This window comes from Penicillium taxi, assembly GCF_028828555.1.
Source record: "Penicillium taxi strain IBT 34144 chromosome Unknown utg000002l_segment0_segment0, whole genome shotgun sequence".
NCBI classification, from domain to species: domain Eukaryota; kingdom Fungi; phylum Ascomycota; class Eurotiomycetes; order Eurotiales; family Aspergillaceae; genus Penicillium; species Penicillium taxi.
In genome coordinates, this window is record NW_026643204.1 from 2,813,630 (window position 1) to 2,827,600 (window position 13,971).

Consider the following 13,971-nt stretch of genomic DNA (forward strand, 5'->3'; position numbering starts at 1 on the left):
TGAGATATGATTCAATTTTCCGTGTCTATGTTATGACTCGGCTTATCTCTCAAAATACTCAACAAAAACGGAATGAACGGGATTCCGCATTGAGCACCAGGGGCCATTAAACCACGTTCTGAGCCAACCATTCTTTCCATTGGTCATGAGTGAAACTGCTACTGATTCCACGCTCTTCCACACCCTAGACTAGATATTAGCGTATGTCGTGTAATAAGTGACTGGTCGAGCTTGCTCACATTGAAGAATACAGTGGGCGTAACATGAACTCCAATGACTCGGTTGGTCTGGTTTTACATAAGCTCTTGAATTTCATTTTCGTTTATGACTTCTTACCTTCACTGCCCATTTGAGGTCATTGGTGACCTGATTACCCACATTCAACTGTCCATTGGCATCAGGTTTTTCGGGAATCTTCAACAAGTTGAAGACATTGTGTTCATCTACACCAACGGATCCCGCAATCTTGGCCAGCCGCTCATATGTTTTGTTACGCGTTTCGTTCACCACGTTCACATCGAAGAACTCGGTCTGATGCTGGAATAAGGCCCAACTGAAGTCCCAGAACTTTTCGGGGGAGAGCTGAAGGACTGCAACACCGGCTTCATGGGTGAGTGTGGATGATGGATGCCACGGCTGGATTTGTTGTCGAAGTATCACCTGTAAATGGGACCCATACTGCGCAAGTAAAGGTTTCAATGACCAGATTGTATTAAACATCTTGGCAGAGAACTAGGCGGCATCTTTAGTTAAAGTAAACCTTGGAACTAGGGGTAGCATGTTACCAACTGGGCAAACATAGTCAAGGTCTGGTTACAGTTAGTTTGCAATTGTGCGGAGGGAACAAGTAGGCTTACATATCTCCAATGTATGCTGGCTCTCTGGCTCAGAGCCAGTGGAAAGCTTCAGCCCTGCAAACTTAGGAGGGACCGACATGACAATTTGAGAGAGGAGAGTAAGTTGCAAGGTATTTGGCGGGGTCTGTACTATTTACAGCCCCGCTTCTGCATCGGTTTAACGATTGCATCATCTTAGGGCACAGTGGTAGTATTTAGTTAATTGTAATAGTCCAACGTAACTATGTAAAAAGCAGCTTGGTTATCGAGTTTACATTGGATCTCATTGTTTATTGCTCACAAATCAATAAATCGCTGTCGCTAAGTGATGCAGGTGCTTCTCGATGTGCCATGGAAGACATCGAAACTCCCAAATACATCGTCAAATAAGAGGCAAATAGGAGGGAAAATGGAATATTTCAGAGAATTGAGAAACTTTAAGCTTGCGGCTTTTCCACATTGGAATTTGTCTGACCGAGTGCCCGCTGACGCCGAAAATTCACATCTCGAAGTTGAATATCGATTGTCCGCCAACTGGACTTGACTGGATCGTATTCACCGCGTACTTCATATCTGCAGAACCCATTAGAGCCCTTCACACCTACCGGACCAGAAATGAAAAAGTTACCCCGTAGAGGGGTTCGAGGAGCGCTTGCGCGATGTTTAGCCAGGGATAATCGGAATACTAGTGATGCGAGATGTAGATCCGATCCCGGACCCAAATCAGGCAAAGGGAGCCGTCCCAATGATGATATAATAGTTGACGGATGAAGCTTTGTGTCCTTTGTAGAAGAGACACTTTCTGATGAAAGTTCCTCAGTCGATGATGGCTGCTGTTTCAACGTGTCAATTCTGGTAGCATTTGTCAAAGTATGTACCTGACGTAGCAACTCCAGAGGATGTGGCGTCTCTCCTCTAAGGCGAGCCAGTTGCCTCTTTATAAGCACCAAGTAAGCATCTTTTATAGCAAGAGCCACGTGGACTGGTTTCATAAAGGTTTGCAGCCGATCGCCGTCTTCTGTATCCATGGGCTTGGTTACCCAAGAGACGCCGTCATCGGTGATTGCAATACTATGTTTCAGTCAGTTAAGTAATATAGCCGTAGGTTAAAGTGGGCATACCCTGATCGCAGATACGCTGGAGGGGCACGATGTGGGAACTGATGAACAAGCCAAAATCCGGTCAGAGAAAGCGGTCCTCCAAGTTGTGGAGAAATCTGACTGGAAACAGTTTTTAAAACAATCGTGGCAAGGTCATCTAAGGTCGTTAACTTTGTCCAAAAACTGGAGCTAATATACCGAATTGTTTGCTTACTTCTCAACTGCTTCAGCTTCTTTTGATCTTTTGATATTTGGACAAACTCCTTCCATTCGGGGTCTGATGCGGCATAAAGCTCGCCCTCTTGTAACCGGGACCAAGTGAGAGGGACAAATAAATTGGATTCTGTTTCTTCCTCTTCCTCCACTAACTCATCAACTCGGCGGTGGCTTGGATGTGCAGTTGTTTCTGGGCTTGGCTTCGGGGGAGCATCTGTATCGTGGGTATCGTCGTCGAATCGAACCAGAACAAAGGAAGTCCATAGGTGGAACGCAACACCATAGAGAAGACATTTGCCCAAGAATGACCTGGTCATATGTACATCAGCCTCGTACTAATATACTAATACACTCCAGATTAAAGAGATCGAGAGAAACTCACCGCAGCCGATGCCGTCTGAATCTCACATGCCGAATCGTCACAGGTGCAGTGTTGGCTCCGCGAGCGCCGGTATGGAAGCGAGAAGGACTTGCTTGGCTTCGAAATATCTGCCTGAGCCGGATCATTGAGACAAATCCAGTCGGAAAACTTTCTCGTAAACGAAAGGATGAAGGCGATGAGAATGGGCCGGTAACCACGTGATATCTTATCGCAAATCGTGGAGCTGTTTGCATGGCAGAAAAGTCATTAATGTGAACTAGGCCTTGGATTGGAATTTGGCAATTTGGCAATTTCAAATTTTAAATATGAATTTTTAACTTTTGAATGAATAAATGAATTCCGCATTTCATTTCCCATCAGGTAACATTCAAGAATCATTTCAGGTTGGAAGACTTTATTTCACGGCGGTGTCCAGGGCGGTCTAGTATCGGGGTCATGTGGTTTAACGCTAGCTACACATGCTAAAGCGGACATCATCTTTCCCCCAGACCCTTTCCAGAAAAAGGTGACTAACGCAGTAATCTACCCTACATATTGCCTTCCCCTCAATTCGTTCTCGGGGACGTATCTGTCCAATTTTATACGCAATGCGCTGGGCCTCGCAGCTCCTGGCCTTGGTGGCGGCGGGTGCTTTAGGAACGAATGCCTTGGAAGCTTCAATCCTCACATTCCCGGGAGAGCAAGGAAAGAACTACATCAAGCAAGAGGTAGTGTCAGAAGATGTTGCTCGGCTGATCTTGGAGCTTCGCACAAAACCCTCTCTGGCATCTGTCCTCGGGAAAATGGACACAGACATGGTGGACCGTCTAAATCAGTTCACTGAAACTGAGTTCACCCTCTTCGGTAGCGGCCAGGATTCTAAAAACGCGAAGAAGAGTGTTATCATCATTGAGGGTCTGGGTACGGACATTAGTACGTATTCAACTAACGACCTGTATGAAGCAGCAAGGATAAACTTTGCTAACTACTAAATAGGCTCAGTCTTGCGAAAGAGAGAGCCACAAAGTCTTTTTGTTCCTCGCGCTTCGTCGGATCTTGTCAGCGACTATCTGGAGTCTTTGATGGAAGAGGGCAGTGGCAAATATTGCCTCTACGATGGGAATTTCAATGGTGACTCAAACGCCGCTCAGGTATGTTGAACTACTCGTGTTGATAGCACATAATAACCTGCTGACCATTTGATTCTAGTCCGTCAAAGAGTGTCTATCCAAGGATCCTGTCCTATCTCAAGCAGAGAACCTGTTTGAACCTAGTCTTCTTGACCTAATCAACTCTGCAGAAACATGGTTGAGTAAAGATGGAATGACAAGCGCTTCGAAGTTATCGCTAAAGGTATCTATAATCTACTTGCCCTTGTTGACAAATCTATGGCTTGACTAATTTTATATACAGACAACCTCGAATTCCGACCTGATCGTCACTGAATCTCTCATGTCTACTCTCAATGATCTGACCAAGTTATCTTCTGATCGAGAAATTACAGCTATTTTGCTGCCAATGCTCGGTGATCAGGCTATAATTCCCCCACGCCCTTCTCGGCGAGACACAAAATACTGGGCACAGTCATCGACAACCGCTTCTGGATCCCAGAGCGATTTGCAAAGGTCTTCGGCATTGCCTCTGCACTCGAACCTCGCACCTGTCTGTCATTCAACCAATTCCTCCTGTACAGATGCCACCAACAATTGCTCGGGACATGGATCTTGCTTTTTGAAGTATGGATCTAGCAAAGAAGGGAGTGCGGGCGATTGTTATGCATGTCGATGCAAGCCAACTATCAAGCGAATGAGCGATGGCACCATCCAAAAGGACTTTTGGGGCGGTCCATCGTGCGAGAAAAAAGACATTAGCTCTCCATTCTTCTTGATCGCTAGCGTCAGCATCTTGGCCATTGTCATGGTCGGCAGTGCCATTGGAATGCTTTTCAGCATGGGCCAGCAAGAACTTCCCAGTGTCATTGGTGCTGGCGTAGGCGGGTCGAAGACGACCTGACAGACTATATAGGCAATTTCGGTTTTCGTTTTTTCCCCTCGATTATCTCTTGGCTATATGCACATGACATTTCTATTACACGTCCTCCTATCAGGAATAGTCAACTTTCATTATTTGTTTCTACTTCTTTCTGGTCTTTGAACATGCTTTCTTCAGGAAATGCTATTTCAAAGACACTGGGGATTCTGCAATGTAAGTGTATGTTTAGGCAAAGACTACTCAGTATCAGGCTATGTGTTATAATGACATACTATGTAGGTAACACTTAATAGAATTCTAGCCATAGCACACAGGGAAATATAAATTATTACTATACTCACAGATCAGCAAAGTATGCTTGCTTGATTACCGTATCGGAATATTGCGTGCGAAGTGTTGCTATTACCAAGAACAAAGGCTCAGAGGAATGAGAATAGGTAGACTCAGTGCGATTCAAAATTGGGTTAAACTAATCAAAGGCGCAATGAATTGAAACTGGTGTCCAATCAATGCTAAAATCAAAACTTGCGTACAATGGAATTCGTGCGGCAAACTGGACAACAGGATTGTCTCGAGTTTTCCGAGGGGATATCAGATGGGGATTCATAAATAATACAATAATCAAGTCATCGACATTGATCGACATTGGATAGGGCTGTACTGATCAGGCATTCCAGACGTTGATGCAGTCTGCAGGTAGGGTTCAGAGTTAGTCATGAAAGGCGGATAATAATAATAATAATATAATAATAATCGAATATCAGGCGCCAGCTTCAAGCTGGCCTGGTGTGAGGTTTTGTTGCTCGGGTGAAGACCTGGTCTCAGTTGGTGCTTCATTTTCTGTAGCAGTAGGGACTTGAGAAGACCCACGTAAACGAGCTGGTAAGAATCGTGACCAACTCAGCCGGCGAAATGAAGCATTCATGCGCATGTGCGCAGGACTTTCCCTGACTTGTGGGGGCGTGGCCCTTAACCTCAAAGGCGTTGGTGAAAAAAAAGATCATGGAAGGTCATTTGGCTTCGAGATCGACTCGATCGGCCCCGACGAACTGCTCGAGAAGGTCTAGTGACACCACCACGATTTGAGCCAACACGGCGTCCTTGGCGATCTGAAGATGTGCCCTCTGTTACCTGTGACCGAGGTTTTGGTACGTAGTAATCGGCTTTACACAGAGGGCAGCAGGCCCTTCTACTGGTCAGCCAAGGGTCAATACATGAAGCATGGAAAGCATGTCCGCAGGTAAGTCCACGTATGTCATCATCATCTTCAATAGTATCCAAGCATATGGCGCAGGAATCACCAGGATTAGGAAGCAACTCAGCGGGAACTGCCTTGCGGATGTAATCACCCTCGTCTTCTTCTTCCTCTTCCTCGATATTTTCATTAACCGAGGATTGCTTCCATCTTTCTCCCAAAAGACTTGCATCCGTCTCCTGTCGCAACAAGGGGAGCCCGGGTTCTATTGAGGGATTATCGTCAGCTTGTGTCACTGTCGCTTTCCCATCTTGACCAGAAGAAGCATCATGGAGGACAGTCGCATCTATTTCCTTCTGCTCAATCTGTTTCGTAGAAACTAATGCAGTTGCTGAGACCGTTACTGGTGCAGGAAGGACCTCATCTTCGTCCTTCAAGTCCTGTGGCCTACTATTGGGGGTTGTGGCGATGCCTCCTTCTGTCGGCAGACCTTGAGTGGCACGAGATGACCTCCATACTTTGTATTTTACCAAGAGGAATCGCTCATTGACTTCATCCATCGTCATCAGCTTCTTCTCTCGTCGTCTGCGATGGGGTCGATGTACGGGCACAAGATCTATTGGCTCGCCTGTTTCCTCGTTGCGTAATTGCCGATTCCGTTGATTATATCGGAAGCAATACTTTACACCGACAATAATCCTGCGCAGTTGTGAGCTTTCTTCAATGTTCTTGGTTATAAAATGAAAGGCATACCATAGATTGGTGAAGACAACGCCGAATCCAAGTGCGACAAAAAATAAAAGAGGTGAGTTTGAAGAGCTTGAGCTGTTAGAGCTAGAGCCAGTTGTAGTTGCGGCACTACTAGCAGCTGTAGTTGTTGACGGCGACATTTCGATGGCAGCGTACGAGGTGTAGTTGTAGTTGCGAGTGAGGTGGTGATGGAAAGAATATTGTAGAAAATTGAGTTCAGGTTGCCCACTTTATATTGGAAGCTCGGTCTAATTTCTGAATCAAGGCATTCCTCAATCCAATGATTATCAGATAAAAGAAAAGTGTCGGTAAAGCACCTGAAAGGTCGGGCGATTCGGGCGATTCGAGGGTTGAAGTGATGATGAACCGCCGCTTAGGACGGTCCAATGAAATGCATTAAGTAGGGGGTTTGACCACAAAGGACCATTAGTAGCAGGGTTATCTTTTGAATTCCAGGTCTCATAACATCTTCTTGGTGGTACTTCCCAAAAAGTAGACGAAGGGAGTAAAGATGAAAGGGAAAGATGAAAACGGAAGGGGATCAGACACTTGTAAGTCACGGGAACCCAACCACCAAGAACAGAGAGAACAGAAAAATATTTATATATTTGCTTCCTTTTTATATACAAAGACTTGATTTCAATTACTTTACTATTGAATAAGAAATAATAAGAGTAACGGTAATCAAATTTTGAAATTTTAAAAAAAAAAAATTTTAAAAATGAGGGTGTTTGTTGTTATGCTATATATTCTACAAACCTCAAACCTCAACCTTTCCACTTTCTTACAACTCTCTACAAATGGCTGAACCTAACGCCGCCGTCAACCCGGTGGTTTTCTTTGATGTTGCCCTGTCAGGTAGGTCTTCCACTCTGATTGGGAGTTCCCTTATTAATTAGATGACAGGTGAGACTCTTGGTCGAATCAAAATGGAACTCTTTGCAAATGTTGTTCCTCGAACATCTGAGAACTTCCGACAATTTTGCACTGGCGAGAGCAAAAATTCCAAGGGACAACCCCAAGGTTACAAAGGGTGCAAATTTCACAGAGTTGTAGGTTTTTTTTTGCTCCATGGACTCTGAACTTCCAACTTACTCATCAAATAGATCAAAAACTTCATGATTCAAAGCGGTGACTTTCTGCATGGAGATGGAACTGGCTCTTGCAGCATCTACGGTACTACAACTTTTGCGGACGAAAACTTCACCCTGAAACATGATTGTGCAGGTCTTCTTAGCATGGCCGTATGTGCTTGACACCTCTCCTCAAAATCCAAGACTGACTTTCTGTAGAACCATGGGCCAGATAGCAATGGTTCTCAATTCTTCATCATAACTGAAGCAGCCCCAACTCTGGACAACGTACATGTTGTGTTCGGAAAAGTTGTTGATGGCATGGATGTTGTTCACATGATTGAACAGACTCGTACCAACCGAGAGAAGCCTGTTCAGGATATCACAATTGTGCAGTGCGGAGAAATGTAGGGAAATGCGGGGAGACAAAAACAAGGACAACTAGAACTAAGAAGTTTGGTATTGACCTTATGAATACTATGACAATATGAATGACTGATTATTTATTGTAAATTCCTGATCTTGATCTTGGTGATCTTATATGCTCCTTATCCTGAATGAGATGGTCTCCCATCTAATATCCATTCTTCGCTCTGTGCTATGTCTTCGGAATATTTATTCAATGTCCATTGGATCGTCAACGTATGCCATTTCAGTACTCAGGGTGGGAGGAGTTTCAAGTGAAATGTTGTCAGAGAGATCGGCCTGCTTTCTTTCAGCCCTTGCTCTTGCCCTGGATTCAATGATCGCTCTCCGCACGCTATCATGCTCCTTAGGGACAGTCAGAGATGCTGGTTCTGAGTAGAGAACCAGTTCCTTGCCTTGTACTGGATTGGAAAGCACAGATTCACGAACTGGTGCAGATATAATTCTGGCTGCAAGTGGCAGTATAACTAGCTGATCACGGGGAGACTCGGGCTCTGCCAATTCCTTATCCAGATCATAAATATAAGTTGTATGTTCAGTATCATCCAATAGCATGATATCAGACTGAGGCTGTGAAAATGGGATCGAAGATGAAATGGCATCATCGTATTTGACCGAAGCGGAAAGGGGAGCTTCATTACCTGGAATGGAATGTGTCAACTTCAAACCCTCCCAGTCTCGTTCATCCGCCACAACTCTTTCATTTCTCAACCACCTACCGATCTGGAGAAATCCAAATTTCTTTGTTAGTGGTTGCTCGCCATCCGGATCACATTCCGCGGGGCGCTTCTTGCCGTGGGGATTCTGATCGTTCGCCATCCATAACAACGATTTACCGACCAGAAGCTTGGTCAGGTTTAAGCTCAAGCTCAAGCTCAAGATCAAGGTCAGGGGTAACTTTAAGTTCAAGGTATTGAAAGAAGTAAAGAAGTAAAGAAAAAGAAAGATAGTTGTTATATATCAATGGGAAGTTCTTCGCTGCGGTCATTCAATGCGGGATTGAATCTGAGGGGAAGAAAGTATTTGACTCATCCCCGACTTCCTAGAACCTTCTCTCCTCTTCTCTTCCACCCTTCAACTTCTCTTCCTTTCTTTACCCACGCCAGGATGGCTTCCGATACTTCCAAGTCTGAATGGACTGCTCAGAAAGTTAGAGATACTTTTCTTGACTTTTTCAAGAAAAATGGACATACATTTGGTAAGTTTCGAGTTCATATTTCCCCCCGCTACCCCTCCTACAAGAAATTGCCATTGACCATCTTTTATTCCTATAGTCCCTTCATCTCCTGTCGTTCCTCTGTCAGATCCGACTCTGCTTTTCACCAATGCTGGAATGAACCAGTTCAAGTCCATCTTTCTTGGAACTGTTGACCCGGAGTCAGACTTTGCAAAACTGCGCCGTGCGGCAAATTCACAAAAGGTATAATAATATTCCTCGCAAATTTGAGATTGGAAACATGAATTGGGATCAGACTGACCTGTTTTACAGTGTATTCGTGCAGGTGGAAAACACAATGTAGGTTCTTGGATTTATTTGAATCGTTATCAGTCCTCTGACTAGCATTGCGCAGGATCTCGATGATGTGGGCAAAGACAGTTACCACCATGTGAGTTTTTCCTCTCTTCTTCTTGTAAAATACAAAGACCGGAGCTGATTATTGATATCCGCTCATTAGACCTTTTTCGAAATGCTCGGAAACTGGAGTTTTGGCGACTACTTCAAAAAGGATGCCATCTCGTTTTCATGGACCCTCCTGACAGAGGTCTATGGACTGGATCCCGATCGAATCTACGTCACCTACTTTGAGGGAAATGAGGCAGGTGGCCTGGAACCAGATCTCGAGGCAAAGGAACTTTGGAAGTCTGTTGGTGTCGCAGAATCCCACATCCTTCCTGGAAATATGAAGGACAACTTCTGGGAGATGGGTGATCAAGGTCCATGTGGACCTTGCAGTGAATTGCATTATGATCGTATTGGTGGACGTAATGCTGCCCACTTGGTCAACCAGGATGACCCAAATGTGCTTGAAATCTGGAACAATGTGTTCATCCAGTACAACCGCGAGGCGGACCGATCGTTGCGATCGCTCCCGAATAAGCACGTTGACACTGGTCTAGGTTTTGAGCGACTGGTATCTGTCCTCCAGGACAAACCCTCGAACTATGATACCGATGTCTTCACTCCCATCTTTCAGGCCATCCAAAATGTCACCGGGGCCCGTGAGTATCGTGGACTTTTCGGAGCCGAGGATCATGATGGTGTCGATACCGCTTACCGTGTCGTCGCAGACCATGTACGAACCCTCATGTTCTCCATTTCTGACGGCGTCATTCCCAACAACGAGGGACGTGGCTATGTTATCCGTCGAGTACTCCGCCGAGGTGCTCGCTATGCTCGCAAGTACTTTCAGGTTGATATCGGAAACTTCTTCTCGAAACTTGTACCGACAGTGGTGGACCAGCTGGGTGATATGTTCCCCGAGCTTAAGAGGAAGCAGCAAGATGTCATGGAGATCCTCGATGAGGAAGAGCTTTCCTTCGCCAAGACACTTGATAGAGGTGAACGGCAATTTGAGCAATATGCCCAGCAAGCTAAAGCCAAGGGCTTGGATAAGCTCCACGGTGCCGATGTTTGGCGCCTATACGATACATTCGGTTTCCCGGTTGACCTGACTCAAATCATGGCCGAGGAACGCAGTCTTCGCATTGACGATGCCGAGTTCGAGGAGGCCCGCCTGAAGGCAAAGGAAGCAAGTAAAGGTCAGAAGAAGGCCGCCTCCGATACCCTCAAGCTTGATGTCCACGATCTTGGAAAACTCCAGAAGATGGATCATATCCAAAAAACAGACGATTCATCCAAGTATGGCCGTGGCAATATCACGGCTCACGTCAAGGCTATTTACCATGGAAAGACATTCTACGAGAGCTCTCAAGCAGTTCCTGAAGGAGAGCAGCTCGGTGTGATCCTTGACTGTACTAACTTCTACGCCGAACAGGGTGGTCAGGAAAACGATACTGGTAAGATTGTCATTGATGGTCAGGCTGAACTTGATGTCAGTGACGTTCAGCTGTATGCCGGATACGTCCTTCACACGGGCTTCATGAAGTACGGGGCCTTTTCTGTGGGAGATAGCGTGATTTGTGAATACGACGAACTCCGTCGATGGCCCATTAGGAACAACCATACAGGTACCCATATCCTGAACTTCGCACTGAGGGAAGTCCTCGGTGATGGAGTGGAGCAACGAGGTTCTCTGGTGGCTGCCGAAAAGCTTCGTTTCGATTTCTCCCACAAGGCTGCAGTGTCAGATGCAGACTTAGAGAAAGTCGAGGCAAAGTCCACTGAATACATTCGCCAAAATTGTACTGTCTATTCTCAGGAGGTGTCCTTGGCCACTGCCCAGGAAATTTCCGGTGTTCGAGCTGTCTTTGGTGAGACATACCCGGACCCTGTTCGTGTTGTCTCCGTCGGTGTTGAATTGGAGGAGATTTTGCGTGATGTCAGCGATCCACGCTGGAAGGAGGTCAGCATCGAGTTTTGTGGTGGAACCCATGTCCAGAAGACCGGCGACATTAAAGATTTGATTATCCTAGAGGAAAGTGGCATTGCTAAGGGAATTCGTCGAATCATCGCGGTGACCGGAGAAGAAGCGCATGAAGTTCAACGTGTTGCGGAGGAATTCAGCAAGCGTCTTGATCGGTTGGACGTGATGGCTCTTGGTCCCCAGAAGGAACGGGAAGCCAAACAAGTACAGGTAGATCTCAACCAGCTCACCATCTCAGCTGTGCAAAAGGCACGCTTCCGATTGCGCTTTGCTGCGATCAACAAACAGGTACTTGATGGCCAAAAGGCTCAACAGAAGCTGGAGGTCAAGAAGGCTGTAGATGCCATCACTACCCACTTCGAGTCGCCAGAAAATAAAAATTCGGCATGGCTTGTCGTGAAGCTTCCTTTACCGACAAGTGCAAAGGCTGTCAGTGAATCCATTAACCACGTCAAGTCGAAGTTGCAGGATAAGAACGTCTACGTACTGGCTGTTGACTCGGAACAGAGTCGTGTTTCACATGGCTGCTACGTGTCAAGGGTAAGTTCAACAATTTATCCATCCACTGTGAGGTGGGCAGAGTGTCAAAAGCCAAGCTAATATTTGGGGAATGATTAGGACCTAGCTAACCAAGGTGCCTCGGCAAATGACTGGGCTGCTGTCGTCTCCAGTGCCGTTGGAGGCAAGGCTGGAGGGAAAGGATCGACCTCTATTGGCAATGGTATCAATCCAGACAAGGTTGAGGAGGCCATCTCGCTTGCTTCGGAATACCTAAGCAAGTTCAAGCTTTAATAAGTCGGTTTTGGTAGTACCTCAACCGCCTTTGACTTGATTGACTAGAATATCGCAATGCTTTGAAAATACAAAAATAACATGGCCATATCTTAAGGGTGCATCGCATCACAGTAAGCGCAAAATCTACAGGAATCAATACTAGTATGTACATGGTTAGCTCACTTTGGGCTTCCTATTATGTTTCTATATAGCAGCAGTTTTGGAAAACCTGATGATAGTGCCCACGTTTTCCACTGTACTTACTCGACAAATTCTGTAGATGGAATCTTACAGGTAACGTAACTTTCAAGGTCAAAATTATATATATATACATATGTAGGTAGGCTAATAATTGCGATAGTGAAGCAAACCTAGGCATTTGAAAGGGCCGTCATGTCTTCCAAGGCTCTTCCTGAACAATTGATTACCTGTCTCTGAAAATATATTCTAACGTACATCTTCCAAGGTTGCCTCGTGGTCCACGCGTAATGTCAAATATATATTTTGTTCGCTTTTTTTTAAAAAAAAATCAAAATCCATTCGATCTATAAATATTTATAGGTACCGTGCTAAATCTACCGATGGACATTCAGTTTTACTAAAACTATACATAACCTCAAATATACATTTCCCTCCAGAATTCACCTTCCAGAGGTTATATTTAATAAAGTGGCAGTAGTGATCCATTTTTTGCTGTCCATATCACATTTCCATACCAAAATCTGTTCATTTTATTTTTATGAACCTCGGCTCCTTCACCAACTACATGGCGTTTCCCCATATAGATCAGTAACAAAGAATCTCAAATAAGTGAACGGGTCAAAGTCTTTCAAACAAATCCAAAGCTTCAATTTACTGCGAAATTGAAGCCCTGACGATATAGGGTAAAAAATTACGTTTATACTTGAAGGTAGGTGTGTGTAAGTAGGTGTAGGAGGTTGCATTCTACAGAGTAATGGAGAATCTGCTATTCATTTTTCATTGGCTATCATTCAATTGATGAATCCAACACCTTTCTCGCTTTTGTGAAGGACTTTGCGCTGATAATCTTGATCTCCTCAAGAGGCCTGTCGCCCGATCCTGTTCTCGCGCTACCAATTTTATCAACGACATCCATACCGGCAACAACATGTCCAAAGACGGTGTGTTTTCCGTCCAAATGAGGAGTAGGGGCCAGAGTGATGAAGAACTGACTGCCGTTGGTGTCTGGTCCACTGTTGGCCATGGAGAGGATACCCTTTGCAGAGTGAACAAGTTTGCTGTTGAATTCGTCCTCGAATTTACCGCCGTAGAAAGACTGGCCGCCACGGCCGGTGCCAGTGGGATCACCGCCTTGAATCATAAAGCCTGGGATGATACGGTGAAAAATGACACCATTGTATTTACCCGCATCGGCGAGGCCAGCAAAGTTCTTGCATGTCTATCTCAAATATCAGCGGGGTGAACCACGCAGAAAATAGAGTTAAATGTACCTTTGGTGTCTGCTTAGAGTACAATTTAATTGTGATGTCGCCATAGTTTGTGGTTAATAAAACACCAGATGGTCGAGCAGATGATGACTGTGACGCAGATCCAGTTGAAGACGGCTGGGTCTGGGTTGAAGACAATTCAGACTTCGAATCATGCTTGAAAAACTTCTTGATTTTGTCCATTATGAATACGTATATAGTATTGGAGGAATTGGAGTGGAAAGAAAGTATGAA

General features: G+C 45.2%; 7 protein-coding genes across 7 annotated transcripts; 3 read left to right on the plus strand and 4 right to left on the minus strand.

Moving 5' to 3' along the window:
• Positions 1–1,273: 1,273 nt before the first annotated feature.
• N7495_002965 (uncharacterized protein) lies at positions 1,274–2,469 on the minus strand (the record flags this gene model as incomplete). Its single annotated transcript, XM_057205634.1, has 2 exons — positions 1,274–1,907; positions 1,958–2,469. The coding sequence occupies 2 exons, from the start codon at positions 2,467–2,469 to the stop codon at positions 1,274–1,276; spliced, it is 1,146 nt and encodes a 381-aa protein (XP_057066241.1).
• A 652-nt stretch (positions 2,470–3,121) lies between these two features.
• N7495_002966 (DUF3844 domain-containing protein) lies at positions 3,122–4,526 on the plus strand (the record flags this gene model as incomplete). Its single annotated transcript, XM_057205635.1, has 4 exons — positions 3,122–3,446; positions 3,510–3,664; positions 3,723–3,866; positions 3,927–4,526. 4 exons carry the CDS (start codon positions 3,122–3,124, stop codon positions 4,524–4,526), a joined length of 1,224 nt encoding a protein of 407 aa, XP_057066242.1.
• A 739-nt stretch (positions 4,527–5,265) lies between these two features.
• On the minus strand, positions 5,266–6,590 carry N7495_002967 (E3 ubiquitin-protein ligase RNF103; the record flags this gene model as incomplete). The annotated part of the gene is made up of 2 exons (XM_057205636.1): positions 5,266–5,456; positions 5,537–6,590. 2 exons carry the CDS (start codon positions 6,588–6,590, stop codon positions 5,266–5,268), a joined length of 1,245 nt encoding a protein of 414 aa, XP_057066243.1.
• A 660-nt stretch (positions 6,591–7,250) lies between these two features.
• On the plus strand, positions 7,251–7,934 carry cyp3 (putative peptidyl-prolyl cis-trans isomerase; the record flags this gene model as incomplete). Its single annotated transcript, XM_057205637.1, has 4 exons — positions 7,251–7,308; positions 7,357–7,502; positions 7,557–7,694; positions 7,743–7,934. 4 exons carry the CDS (start codon positions 7,251–7,253, stop codon positions 7,932–7,934), a joined length of 534 nt encoding a protein of 177 aa, XP_057066244.1.
• Positions 7,935–8,138: 204 nt separating this feature from the next.
• Positions 8,139–8,768, minus strand: N7495_002969 (uncharacterized protein; the record flags this gene model as incomplete). The annotated part of the gene is made up of 1 exon (XM_057205638.1): positions 8,139–8,768. One exon carries the CDS (start codon positions 8,766–8,768, stop codon positions 8,139–8,141), a length of 630 nt encoding a protein of 209 aa, XP_057066245.1.
• A 144-nt stretch (positions 8,769–8,912) lies between these two features.
• N7495_002970 (alanine--tRNA ligase) lies at positions 8,913–12,286 on the plus strand (the record flags this gene model as incomplete). The annotated part of the gene is made up of 6 exons (XM_057205639.1): positions 8,913–9,147; positions 9,224–9,369; positions 9,439–9,465; positions 9,521–9,556; positions 9,626–12,034; positions 12,113–12,286. 6 exons carry the CDS (start codon positions 8,913–8,915, stop codon positions 12,284–12,286), a joined length of 3,027 nt encoding a protein of 1,008 aa, XP_057066246.1.
• A 970-nt stretch (positions 12,287–13,256) lies between these two features.
• On the minus strand, positions 13,257–13,920 carry N7495_002971 (peptidylprolyl isomerase; the record flags this gene model as incomplete). The annotated part of the gene is made up of 2 exons (XM_057205640.1): positions 13,257–13,688; positions 13,741–13,920. The coding sequence occupies 2 exons, from the start codon at positions 13,918–13,920 to the stop codon at positions 13,257–13,259; spliced, it is 612 nt and encodes a 203-aa protein (XP_057066247.1).
• Positions 13,921–13,971: the final 51 nt, after the last annotated feature.